Raw genomic sequence first — 14,122 nt, forward strand, 5'->3', positions numbered from 1 at the left:
AATGTAGAGAATATTAATTGAAACCGAATTCCAAGTGAAACAGATTAATTTTTTGATTGATTGGTTTTTTCCATGCCAAGTTAATATTTGGGCAAATATTACCAAATCTACCTCAAGGCTATCTGAAATATTTATTTGATTTTGTTCAATAAACCCTGAATGCATAATCCAAATACAATAGTATTCTCGTACATCAACTACTATGATAGGACAATATATTCAAATTAACATCTTTGAGTATACAGGACAGGGCACAGGTCGTCTCACGATTAGAGCAAGTAGGAATCTTTACTGACATTGAAGAAAGAAAGTGAAGAGAGGACAGCTGGTTACAACAAAACAGCTGGAGGAAAGGTGATCAGTAGGAAAACAAATGCTTTGCATACCAAAAGAGCTGTGCATTTTGAGACAGAACTGGAAAAAAAACCAACTGAATGTTGTTGCAGAAGCTGATGTGGAAAATATTCAAGATATGTATTACTTTTTTAAAAAACAGCACAATAGTAAACCATTACAGTCCCTGCTTTTAAGGTCCCTCTTGTTTCAATCAGAATTAGGTACCTTACCTTTTGGACTTTGTAAATATTACACCATCATAATCCATAGAACATCCTTGATGTTATGAAGGCAGACATGTGACATATCACAAAACAACCACTTCATACCTTTATCTAAAGTTTCTTGAATCAATAAATAATAGCCACATTTTACTCTTTTCTGTCTGTTGAGAAACCAACTGGCCTATTTTTTTTTCTCCTTAAGTTAAGGTTTTATTTGCAAACAGAGCAAATGAAGTTTGTTTGTGCATATTATTTCCACGTGGAAAGCATTTAAAAGAGTGCACAGTTGACCTATGACGATTTAAAAAACAAAACAGCTTATAGTGCAGACTCTCTACCATCACTCTTGACTGTCCTTGGATTTCCTCGAAGGGGCAGTGCACAAATTCAACATCCAACATCCAACTGGAGCTGAATTATTTGTGGTGCTTTGATCTTGATAAATAGGCATTCCAAAATCCAGGCAATGCTCTTCCATTCCAGGGACCATCACTGAAACCCATAGCATGTAGTAGATTAAGGGTATCCTCAAAGGCGAACCAGAACTGAGTTCCTAGTGAAGCTACTGTCCCCCAATGATTCTTAGAAATATGGGAATAACATTGTGAACTATGTTCACAGAGTTACAAATGAAAGTATTAACCGCTTGCTCTTAACTTATTAACTGGGGTTCAAAATCAAATGGCTCTAGTTCAGTAAAAATACACATCTTTGAAAACTAAATATACAGCACTTACTGTCTCTTTTTGCCCTAAGGCAATATAATTGTTGGAACTATTAATTCAGGACCCAGTAAGCATTTTAAAATGTAATTTTCTAGACATCTCTGGTTAGAATTAAGCTCCAAGGAATTCAGTGGAGCTTACCACCAGATGAGTATTAGATGGGAATAAATAATATTTCTTTGGAGGAACCAAGTTGTATAAAGGAGAATATTTGTAGCTCAAGGTTGAAATAAGGGGTCTTTGGTGCTCTCTAAGCTTGGTTGCTTCATTACCCAAACTAGGTAACATCATCAGTATTTCAAGTTCAGGAAGGCTGGAGAAGAACTCTTCCATCTTCTATCCACTTATGGTACTAGGATACACTAACTTCAACTGGGTTAACTATTCTCCAAGTATTTAGGGTAAATGATTTTAATGGAATTTAAATATTCTCTTAATAATTAGCACAGGAATAGGCTGGATTGGCCGTCCACTTGTTAGATGCCAATTATATCCAGCAGAGCCAAATGTGAGAGATGATAGCAACATCATTCCATGGAGATTTGTTATTTCATATTTCTGACAGTTGTGATTTGAATCAAAATCCTGGAGGCTCCATGGATGATGATGATGATGATGATGATTTGCAACTATCTAGTCTCAGTTTAACCCTAAATCAGTACTAACCAGACCTTAGCAATGGAGTTCTGGTCCCAATTGTAGTCATAAATTGAGGACTACCTATAAAAGTTATGAATAGAATATATGTAGAACAGGGTTCTCCAAACTTGGCAACTTTAAGATTTATAGACTTCAACTCTCAGAATTCCCCAGCCAGCATGACTGCCTGAGGAATTCTGGGAGCTGAAGTCCACAAGACTTAAAATTGCCGAGTTTGGAGACTCTGATGTAGAAGAAAAACAACATCTTGCAATTTTCTATTGGAGGAGCAAAAAATCAGAATTACTATCCTAGAGAAATTTCCCAACAATCCGGCATTATCAAACTGGGATTGCAACCCTGAAAATGATAGCCAGCTAGGATGGGAATTTGAGAATTGCAAACCCAGCATTTTCCTAGGTACCAGTTTGGAAAAGGGTAACTCTTATGAAATTATTTGAATATTTTGGAGTTGGAGTCCAGCATATTGGGACAACAAGTTAGGGGAAGACTTCCTCTATTTCGCTGTCTAGAATGCAATAAACTCCTAGTGAACATTTCAGCTCATTTTGGTGGGTTTATCATTGTGCAAACTCCTTTGGCCTTTGCACTTTCTCTATTTAAACAACTGGTGTGCAGAATGCTTGGTTTTTCATTAACATTTGAGTTGATTAATTATATCCTTACCAGTGGCTACAAATAAGCTTCCTCTAATTCTCTCATGTTGTCTGCCACCAACTGTCTCTCCTTCTCCTCCTCCCCTTGGGAATCGTATACGATCAACTATGCCTCTCCAGCTCTTTAAGCAACAAATCTAATAAAAGTCGGAAACTCATCTTTTGCACAACTCTTTTGAGCAAGTGACTACCAGCAATCATGGATCCAATGACAAGAAACACGTTGATGGGCGTGAAACCTAAACAGCGGTTAACAAAGGTAATACTTATCGCAAGATCTCTTACTAAACTTCCAAATCAAGATTTATGTCCAGCATCTTAACTAGGTGCTGAATCCTGCAGTGCATCCCTAAGCATGGTTTAGTTGATACATGGGTGTTCAGAAAGAAAGCCAATGTATCTATTGAGGCTTACTTCAGGGGAAACAGAGGCAAAGTTGCAGTCTCATTCATTACTGAGATAAGTCATTATAATTGAGGTGGAAAAAAATGAAAAAGAAAGGAAAGAACATATTCATAATTACAATCTAGAAGCTAGCGAATTGGAAAAATCAGCTCTTTTCTTGCATCGATAGAATACATTGACTTCTTTCAAATATGTTTTGAATAAAACATGTTGTCAATAGCTTTCACACTGAGAGTGTTGCCTCTAGAGAATTTGTGAATGTTAGTATTAAATATACGCTGTTCACAACAATTTTCACTCTGGTGAATATTCTTGTGAACGTTTTTCATCCAGCCCAATCTGGCACACTCTGTTTACTTCTTTGATTTAATAAAACTGAAATTTGACATCAGTAAAAGTTTTCTGCAACTTTGGAGACAATTATCCTTTGCTTTATAAAAAAAATAAAATAAAGCGTTCATTCAAATATGCTAACAGTGGAATCCTATGCATATCTAACTGGGGGAAAAACATGGGTATCAGTAAGCTTCAGCTTTTTGGGCTAAAATTTGGGTTTTTTATTGAAACAAGAAGGGCCCTAAAAACAGGGAGTTTTTATTTTTTTAAAAGAAGAAAGAAAATCAAATGAGCAAGCAAAAAGGGAAAAGAAGAAAATTATTGATATAGAAATATAATATCAATCAGTGGAACTAGTTTTATTAAAATTTCTATCATTGTGGTCTGGAGATTATGATGTGAGTTAAAACATGTTGACTGGGAACTGCAAGAATTCAGTTCCAATGTAACTGGATATTAGTAAGCTGGGAATACCAGTTGTATAACTCTGTAGGATTGCACTAAAGTTGTAAGTATACTTACTCAGAAATCCTTGCTATTGAATATAGTTAGACTTCACTGAGAGTCAAATCTACATTTTCAGTTTCAAGCCCGTACTGATTATTATGCATGAAATACTGTACATCTTAGAATTTCTCTCCAGGTTAGACACACATAAAACAGTACACACTAGGTAGGACTTCTGCGTCTCAAATATTTGTGATTTGGTGGTGATCTATGCTTCTTACTCTTCCTTTTGCAACATTGTTCTCCTTTCTTGCATTGGCCCTCTAAACGCCATTGCAATTTACATTTTATCAGCAGTTTTTGGTATGGTTTGGTCTGGGACAAATGCATTTAAATAAAGATGTAAAAGAGCCATTTCCAGTTGTTGTTGATTTTCTCTTATAAATCTGACTTCAAAACATATCACCTATCCAGTTGAATAAGTTGGCTGATTTTGGACTTTATTTCCAGAGTTTCTAAGGCTATTTCTTTGCAGAGGTTGCTTGGCAATATGAACTGCATTGCATATGCTAAGACTCTAGATTTGTCTCTGTTTTTACTTTCAACTCTATCAAAAGCTTTATTTTTGACATGAAACGGATTACAATGCTCACGTTCTAAGAGTGCAACCCTATGCAGACTTCTTAGGCTGTAAATCACAGTCAGTATCGTGGGACTTAATTTGGAATAAATATGCACTTGCAATATTGCTCACTTGGAATATTGCATTCAGTTTTGGTCGCCACGGTGTAAAAAAGATGTTGAGGCTCTAGAAAGAGTGCAGAGAAGAGCAACAAAGATGATTAGGGGACTGGAGGCTAAAACATATGAAGAACAGTTGCAGGAACTGGGTATGTCTAGTTTAATGAAAAGAAGGACTAGGGGAGACATGATAGCAGTGTTCCAATATCTCAGGGGCTGCCACAAAGAAGAGGGAGTCAAATGACTTTTCAAAGCGCCTGAGGGTAGGACAAGAAGCAATGGGCGGAAACTCATCAAGGAGAGAAGCAATTTAGAACTAAGGAGAAATTTCCTGACAGTTAGAACAATTAATCCGTGGAACAACTTGCCTGCAGAAGTTGTGAATGCTCCAACACTGGAAATTTTTAAGAAGATGTTGGATAACCATTTGTCTGAAGTGGGTTTCCTGCCTGGGCAAGGATTGGACTAGAAGACCTCCAAGGTCCCTTCCAACGCTGTTATTCTATTCTATACATAGGATGCAAAGTGTCACAGAGTAATGATATAACCATGTGAATAAATATTAATAAATAAATGAAGCATGAACTTTATTTTATAACAGAGCCTACCTGGTAATCTGGGGCACAGCCTTCAGAGCCCCTTCAAATGTCAACATCAAATTGAATGTTTTAATATAATAAAAAACAGAAAATAATGAAACCCATGGCCAGTCTTTATGACCCTTATTTAAGGAATATCTTTTAATTTAAAGGGATTTACATTTGAATATTAAATCCAATTTAGCTTTGTTGTGGTTACATGTGCTTCTTTGGTTAGGCTTCCTTCTGGAGTGGGTTTCCCATCTAAAAGTTGGGTCAGACAATAAATAATTTTCTGCATTCCTGATTTGAAGAGACACAAAAGGGAGTGGAAATTTGGAGAGTGTGACAAGTTATTATTATTATTTTTAAAAAATCCTTTTAATATTTTTTTAAAAAATTGTATAAAGTGCAATACTTTGCTCCTGCTGGTTTCTTGAAGAATACAAGTAGTCCTTGATTTAAAACAGTTCACTTAGTGACCGTTTGAAGTTACAACGGCAGTAAAGAAAAGTGAGTTATGACCATTTTTCACACTTAGGACACTTACAGCATCCCCATGGTCATGTGATTTACATTGATAACTGACTCACATTTACAGTATGATGGTTCCAGTGTCTTAGGATCACGTGATCCCATTTTGCCACCTTCTGATAGGCAAAGTCAATGGGGAAAGCCAATTTACTTAACAACCGTCTTACTGATTTAACAACGGCAGTGATTCCCTTAACAAATGTGGCAAGAAAAATCGTAAAATGGAGCAAAACTCATTTAACAAATTTCTCACTTAGCAATGTCAATTTTGGGCTCTATTGTGGTCATAAGTCGAGGATTACTTGTAGTCAGAACTGGTAGTCCTCAACTTACAACTTTTTGTTTAGTGATCGTTCAAAGTTAGAACAAAATTGAAAAAATGACTTATGACCATTTCCCCACTTACGACCAGGGGTGGGTTCTAACCGGCTTTACTACCTGTTCTCTTTGTGCGCACGCTTTGCGCGTGATCGCCTCGTGATTTCTCCTGTGATCTGGAGCACCCGTTTTTCTGAACTTTTTAAAAAAGCCAATGGGAAGCATGTGTGAGCTCAGGGTGCAGTCGTCCCATTAGCTTTCTTCATTCCAAATGTGGGACTTTCAGGCCTCAAAGTGATCAACCCAACAAGGAGGCCTCAAAATAATCACTCTAACATCAATAGCATGTTCAAATAAAATAAGCCCCAAACACTTATAGAAATTTATAAGAAACAGGGATGTACAAATAATCAGTTTGGAGATTCAATATGAAAACATCTCAGTAGAATATCCTACCTCAGGCATAGAGGAACTACTGTATGGCCCAGAGGTGAGTTTCAGCAGGTTCTGACCAGTTCTAGAGAACTGGTAGTGAAAATTTTGAGTAGTTCGGAGAACCAGTAGTAAAAATTCTGGCTGGCCCTACCCCCATCTATTCTCTGCCTCCCAAATCCCAGCTGATCGGGAGGAAATGGGGATTTTGCAGTATCCTTCCCCTGCCATGCCCACTAAGCCACGCCCACCAAGCCACGCCCACAGAACCTGTAGTGAAAAATTTTGAAACCCACCACTGGTATGGCCCCTTTATAACCTATGGCCTTCAAGTCCCCAAATTCCTGAGGCACCATTCAGGAATTGTGGTTTCTGAGGGTTTCTGGGAGCTGAAGTCCATATATCGTAAAGGAGTCACAGTTGCCCAACCCTGTCCTAACAGAATTAGATTTTTACATGGCATTGATGTATTGATTTATATGGGCAAGTGATCCCAGTATGAATAGATTTGATCCACTCTTATACCTCCTGCCTACAGGCACCTCCCCCCCACCCCCGCCACCCCCAATTCTAGTCTGAACTGGATCCATTCAATTCAACATTACCATTCAGGATTTTATCAGCTTGCAAATTTAATCAACATTTAAAATGAAAGCACCTTTTTTTTACATATTACTCTGAGAATACAGTCAATAGGGAGCCTGGGTAGCTCAACAGACTAAAAGCTTGTTATTAACATTCAGCTGTCTGCAATTATTGCATGTTCGAATCTCCGCAGGCTCAAGGTTGACTCAGCCTTCCATCCTTTCTAAGGTGGGTGAAATGAGGACCCAGTTTGTGGGGGCAATAAGCTGACTTTGTATAAATATACAAAAGTATGAAGGCTATTGCTTAACACATTGTAAGCTGCCCTGAGTCTCCGGAGAAGGGCGGCATATAAATCTAAATTAAAAAAAAAAAAAATCCTCTTTCGTAGGGCAAGAAAACTCTTGAGAAGTTCCAAGACAGATTTCAGCAAAATATTAACCAGGTGTTTCATAGGCTTTTGCAAAACAAAACTTTTATTATTTTAGTAGTATATTGTCTTTAGTCTGTGAAACAGAGGTGGTATTCAATTACCTTCACTACCAGTTCGCAAATGTGAGCGCACACGCCACTTCCGTGCATGCGCAGGACCTTCTGCGCATGCACAGGGCGTCAAAAACGGGACCTGATGACGTCCGGGAGGATGGGCGGAGCCTCCCGCAGCCACTGCTACTGGTTTGCCCAAACCGGATAGAACTGGCGGAATACCACCACTGCTGTGAAAGCATTATTAAAACATCTTTTAAGATCCAGAACCAGTGGTGGGTTCCTCCCAGTTTGGCCTGGTTCCACCGAGCCGGTAGCGGTGACGATATGACGTCACTGAACTGGTTCTGCCCGCCCGCCTCCCCCCACCCCCCCCCTCCGCATTATTCTTACCTTTTATTTGGCCCCATCCCCAATCTATTGCTGCCTCCAGAGTCCCAGCTGATCGGCTAGAAGGAAAAAAACTGTTTAAAATGTTGCCGGGGGGCTTCAAAGAGCCGCCCTACAGCTGATCAGTGTTAAAAGGCAGTGTGGTGGTAGACAGGTGCCTCCAAAACCAAATGGGTAGATCGGTGCCTGCAAAAATGCTTAATACATTGTAAGCCGCCCTGAGTCTCCGGAGAAGGGCGGCATATAAATCAAATTAAAAAAAAATTAAAATCAAATTAAATCAAATTAAAAAATAAATAAATAAATAAATGGGTAGACCAGTGCCTCCAAAAACAAATGAGTAGACCAGTGCCTGCAAAAACAAATGAGTAGACCAGTGCCTGCAAAAATAAATGGGTAGACTGGTGCCTCCAAAAACAAATGCGTAGACCGGTACAGCTCTGCAAGCAGTTAAAAGTCTGGTAGACCTGTACCTCTGCTAAATCCTAAAGAATTGTCACATGACCATCAAGCCACGCCCACAAAATAAGACACGCCCACAGAACCGGTAGTAAAAACATTTAGAACCCATCCCTGCCCAGAACGCTAGTCCAAAATGCTCAGAGAGTAGAAACAGCGAGGATTTTTATTTTTACATAGTGACAGCTGGAATGTCTATTGGAATTTTCATTCTTCCTCACAATGGGTGGGCTGGGCTAAGAGAATTTTTAGCATCTGACAAGTGGATGGACCTAGAATTCTGTGAGACAGATCCCAACAGCAGAATATGGCAGTTACAGAGGTACAAACCAATATTCCTTTTAAAGCCTAGATGTACATGAGAAACTGTACTATGTTAAAATTTACATGCTACTTCTGTCTCAGATAATTGGCTGGTCCCAATTTCTCAGTAAGCAGGGAGGTAAAGGTAAAGGTGTCCCTGTCGGTTTTACTCCGCTGTTTTACTCTGATTTTAAGGGATGGTGCTCATCTCCATTTCTTTAAGCCATTGAGCCAGGATTGTCCCAAGACATTCCCGTGGTCACACTGCCATCATGACACCGCACCGCAGGGCAAAACATATAGTGAAACACTGTTATCTTCCTGCCAAACTGGTATCTAGTTATCTACTTACATTAGCTTGCTGTTGAACTGCTAGGTTGGCAGGAGCTGAGGCAAGTGACAGGAGCACACACCATCACACAGTGCTAAGACTCGAACCGTTGGAGCATAGACCTTCTCTGACATCTTTTAAGCCACTGAGCCACCATCTCTGACAAAGGAGGGAGGGGGAAGGAAAAATTATTAAGGGTAACTCCCAGTTCAGTTTTCCCTCCACACCCTCGCAATCAATTCCAATCCTTATTTCCAGATTGGAGCAAGCGCACAGGTCATTCAGTTCAGCCAACAGAAAATTATTTATTAAAGCTCAACAAACATCGAAAACAGCTAACTGGCAAAATGGGACTGAAGGCTGGTAAACACAGGAAGAAAGGAAGAAAGAAAAAGAGACATGGAAAAACAGGCAAAAGATAAAAGGGCAGATAACAATCTCCATTTTCCATATCCATGGATCAAAAGAAGAGAACTTTTTAAAGCTGCTGAAAACAATAATGTGGGTGGCTTTTGTTTATTCTAGCATTACCCCTTTTATGTACATAGCAGTGGCTGAAAAGAGACAGAAAGCGCCACCAGAAGCAATTTGGCAAATGGAGATGATGTATCTAATAAGGAGATGGCCTTTTCCCTCCCAAAATCAGAGGGCTGGTGGCAGTCACATTTTCAGGATGGATCAGAAGAATGAAAGAAAGTTTGCATCTAGTGGCTCATATCTATTCATTGATTGTAGAAGAAACCCAATAGCAATAGCACTTAGATTTGTATATCTCTTCAGAGTACTTTACAGCTCTCTCTGAGTGGTTTACAGACTCAACCTATGGCCCCCAATAATCTGGGTCCTCATTTTACGGACCTCAGAAGGATGGAAAGCTGATGACCAGGTTTTTGCCTCTTCTAAGGACTTCCAACAGCATATGCAATTCTCACCAGGAGACCTTCCTCTCTAGCAGTTGAAACATCCTGCTCTCCATTTCCAACTCCCTTTAGGCTATTTTTTTTTTTTATTTAGTTGTTATTAAATTTATTTGCTGCCCATCTTGCAGATTGAGGCAACTCTGAGCTATAATCAGCGATGGGCTGCTGCCAGTTCAGACTGGTTCAAACGAAACAGTACTTGTGACCTGCAGGTGGGGCCGCCCCCCCCCGCCCCAGCGCTATGCCATCTTACTGAGGTGTGTTTTTGAAACCGTGCATATGCACGCAAGGCGCAAGAGAGAGCGAAGTGCATGCGTGCACTCCCATTTTCAGTGCTGGGTGAACTGGTTGTTAATTCATGTGACGCCCAGCTCTGACGATTATTCTACATAGCATAGGGTTGCACTTTTTGTTCCTACAGTACCATTGATCCCGGACCTCTGTACCTTCCGTAAAGCCCTGAAGACGTTTTTATTTCATCAAGCCGGCCTAGCCTAAATGGTTTTTAATTGGGATTTTAAATTTTATGGATTTGGGGTTTTAAATTGGGTAGCCAGTGATTTAATTCTTTTTAATTGTCTTAACTTTTGCATTTGTATGTTTTTTAATTTTGGCTGTTCACCGCCCTGAGTCCCTTCTGGGAGAAGCGCGGTATACAAATTAAATAAATAAATAAATTTATTCTACAAAGTAGCTCACAATGAAAGTGTCTTCTGGCCCTTTCCCAGCTAACAAATCAATGCCGTTTCTGATAAAGAGGACTCTCATCCACAAAAGCCTGTGTTAAGCTCAACCTGTTAGCTCTTGAGGGATCACAACAATTCTTTTGTCTATAATGATTTTGACTGTCCTGCTGGATGAGAGAGGTTCCAATCACTGGATGAGAGTGGTCCCAACCCATGTGAGCTGAATGGGTTGAAGGTAAATGCCTCTCTCCGTGGAATACTCTGACCTCCAAGGTACGATCTGGCCTTCAAACAGCTTCTGAAACCATTTCTGTTTAGATGAGCTTTCTCATGGTTAGTGAAGGTAGTGGAAACCATCTGAATTTACATTGGGTTTTTTTTATTTATAAAGCCATAGTGGTGCATGGGTTAGAATGCAGTATTGTAGGATAACTCTGCACACAAGCAGGAGTTCAATTCTCACCAGGCTCAAGGTTGACTCGGCTTTCCATCCTTCCAAGGTCGGTAAAATGAGGACCCAGATTGTTGAGGGCAATGTGCTGACTCTGTAAATTGCTTAGAAAGAGTTGTAAAGCATCATGAAGCAGTATATAAGTCTAAGTGCTATTGTCATTGCTACTGTTATTAGTTACATGTTGACTTTTCTTGGATAAATTGTTTGAAAAGCACTTAGAGCTTTTAATGAGATGGTATCAACCTATTGTTAATGAATATATACCGTAAATAATAGATTCATAAATAAATGAAAACAATAGGAAACAGTGACCAGTGGTGAAATCCAAATTTTTTTACTACCGGTTCTGTGAGTGTGGCTTGGTGGGTGTGGTGTGGCTTGGTCGGCATGGCAGGGCAAGGATGCTGCAAAATATCCATTCCCACCACACTCCAGGGGAAGGATACTGCAAAATCCCCATTCCCTCCCCACTCCTGGGGGAAGGTTACTGCAAAATCTCCATTCCCACCCCACTCTGGGATCAGCTAGAGGTGGTATTTGCTGGTTCTCCGAACTGCTCAAAATTTATGTTACCGGTTCTCCAGACCTGTCAGAACCTGCGGGAATTCACCCCTGATGGTGACTACATAAGCTCTGAAGCACTGACATTTGGTACATGGCAGAATTTCCTCCTTATCAGGACAATAATACAACCTTTTTTGAAAAACTGGACCCTTTACATGGAGTTTTAGTTAAAAGAAGAAAAGACTGAATTGATGGTTTACATCAGGGATGTCAAACTCAATTTCATTGAGGGCTGCATCAGAGTTTTGTTTTATCTCGGAGGGCCGGGGTGGGCATGGCCAGGATGGGCATGGCCAGCTCAACATCACTCGTGTCAAGAGTACCTGTGGTGGTCCGAGCACTTTGCCAGTGAAAGCAGGCTTTCGAGCTCCATTTTTAGTTGTGACGTCCTCCTGCAACCCTCTGCCAGTGAAAATGGAGCTCGGGCAAGATGACTGTGGCCCTCCCAAGTTCCATTTTTGCTGGCAGAGGGCCCATGGGCCGGTCCTTTGCTGTTTCCAGGGTGGCCCCATGGGCCAGATCTAAGCACCCCGTGCGCTGGATCCGGCCCCTGGGTCTTGAGTTTGACACCCCCCGATTACATCTATCAGTTAAGAGAAAGGTAATTACAAAAGAAAGGGATGCGGTGGCTCAGTGGCTAAGACACTAAACTTATCGATCGAAAGGTCGGCAGTTCGGCGGTTCGAATCTCTAGTGTCGCATAATGGGGTGAGCTCCCATTATTTGTCCCAGCTTCTGCCAACCTAGCAGTTCGAAAGCATGTAAAAAATGCAAGTAGAAAAATAGGGACCACCTTTGGTGGGAAGGTAACAGGTTTCCGTGTGCCTTTTGAGTTTAGTCATGCTGGCCACATGACCACGGAGTCGTCTTTGGACAGCGCTGGCTCTTCGGCTTTGAAACGGAATGAGCACCGCCCCCTAGAGTCGGGAACGACTGGCATATATGTGCAAGGGGAACCTTTACCTTTAATTACAAAGGAAGAAAAGAAGGAAGAGAAAGAGTAAGACAGGAGCTACTCATCAGAAAGAAGGGTGGAAATCTCAATTCTATTATTTTTCTCTTATCTTTCCTTTGTTTCTTTATACTTTTATTGTATTTAATCATTCTTATAAAAATAAATACAGAAAAAGGGAGAATATTGCAGATGGATCACATCCTTTTGCAAGGAAAAATAGTCTAATTTGATTTCCCTGTCTAGCAGTAATATAGTAACTAGTGTGAGTTTGAATGAAATAATGTAAAATAAGTCATTGCTGGGATCACATTTGCTATTGTCTGCCATGCCGTAGCAATTATAGAGTTAAAACCAATTTTCTGCTTATTATGAGCTCTCCAAATACAAAACATAAGAAAAGGCAGCAGCTAAATGTCTATAATAACTTAACCGAACAGTTAATTTATTAGATTGGTGGACTGGCAATCAGATGTTAATTTACTTTCATTAAAGGGTAGGCAATCTTGGCAGCTGGCATGGCGGCATATGTCTGGATCAGCTGCCACTTTGCACAATGAGCACAGAAGAAATAGCTTATTTGTAGCAGATGACGCAACTCGGGGAATGCAGAGCCAAAAAGACCTGAGGGCCTTATGTCCCTTTTAATAACCGTGAGTTGTTATTTCACTTGTGGGACGCCTTCTTACAATTTCTCAGGACACTGACTGTAGAGTGCAAAGATAAAAGGTAAAGGTAAAGGTTCCCCTCGCACATATGTGCTAGCTGTTCCCGACTCTAGAGGGCGGTGCTCATCTCCGTTTCAAACTGCTAGGTTGGCAGAAGCTGGGACAAGTAACGGGAGCTCACCCCGCTTTATTTATTTATTTATTTATTTATTTATTTATTTATTTATTTATTTATTTATTTGTTCGATTTATATGCTGCCCTTTTCCGGAGACTCAGGGCGGCTTACAATGCGTTAAGCAATAGCCTTCATACTTCATACTTCTTAGTAGGGCTTTCGCCCCCCCCCAAGCGGTGTTCTTTTTTATACAGTCAGCTTATTGCCCCCACAAACTGGGTCTTCATTTTACCTACCTCGAAAGGATGGAAGGTTGAGTCAACCTTGAGCCTGGTGAGATTTGAACTTGCAGTAATTGCAGGCAGCTGATGTTACTTAACAGTGCTACGCGGCACTAGGGATTCGAACCGCTGAACTGCTGACCTTTCGATCGACAAGTTCAGCGTCTTAGCCACTGAGCCACCACGTCCCTTTTGAGTGCAAAGACAGGGTTATTCAAATAAAGAATAAGCCAGGGTTTATTAAATAATGGGGAAATTCGCCGAGCCCTTATGAAGCACGAATGAAATCACAATGTAGGACATTATCCAACCTGGTGCCCCTCATGTTATCATTTCCAACCATCCTGGGGTCAAAGTCCAGCCTGTGGGCAATGATATTTGGGGGGATTTTACATATGATCATAGTTATGGTCTGTAGCCTATTAGTGTTATCCAGTTAGAAGAGCTGTGGTGGCACAGTGGTTAGAGTGCAGTACTGCAAGCTACTTCTGCTGACTGCCAGCTGCCTGCAATTTGGCAGTTCGAATCTCACCAG

At 40.4% G+C, this 14,122-nt stretch overlaps 1 protein-coding gene across 2 annotated transcripts in view; it reads left to right on the forward strand.

The window, feature by feature from the left end:
* The first annotated feature begins 2,665 nt into the window (after positions 1 to 2,665).
* Positions 2,666 to 14,122, forward strand: part of SLC2A2 (solute carrier family 2 member 2) — a 35,730-nt gene continuing 24,273 nt past the window's right edge. For both annotated transcript variants that reach the window (XM_070946426.1, XM_070946428.1), the window contains exon 1: positions 2,666 to 2,860. In XM_070946426.1, the coding sequence (XP_070802527.1) occupies positions 2,801 to 2,860 (60 nt within the window). In that variant the 5' untranslated portion in view covers positions 2,666 to 2,800. The remainder of the gene's footprint in view (positions 2,861 to 14,122) is intronic.

The sequence above is a fragment of the Pituophis catenifer genome, unplaced genomic scaffold (assembly GCF_029215685.1).
Source record: "Pituophis catenifer annectens isolate HBS135680 unplaced genomic scaffold, rPitCat1.0.hap2 SCAF_6, whole genome shotgun sequence".
Lineage (NCBI taxonomy): Eukaryota > Metazoa > Chordata > Lepidosauria > Squamata > Colubridae > Pituophis > Pituophis catenifer.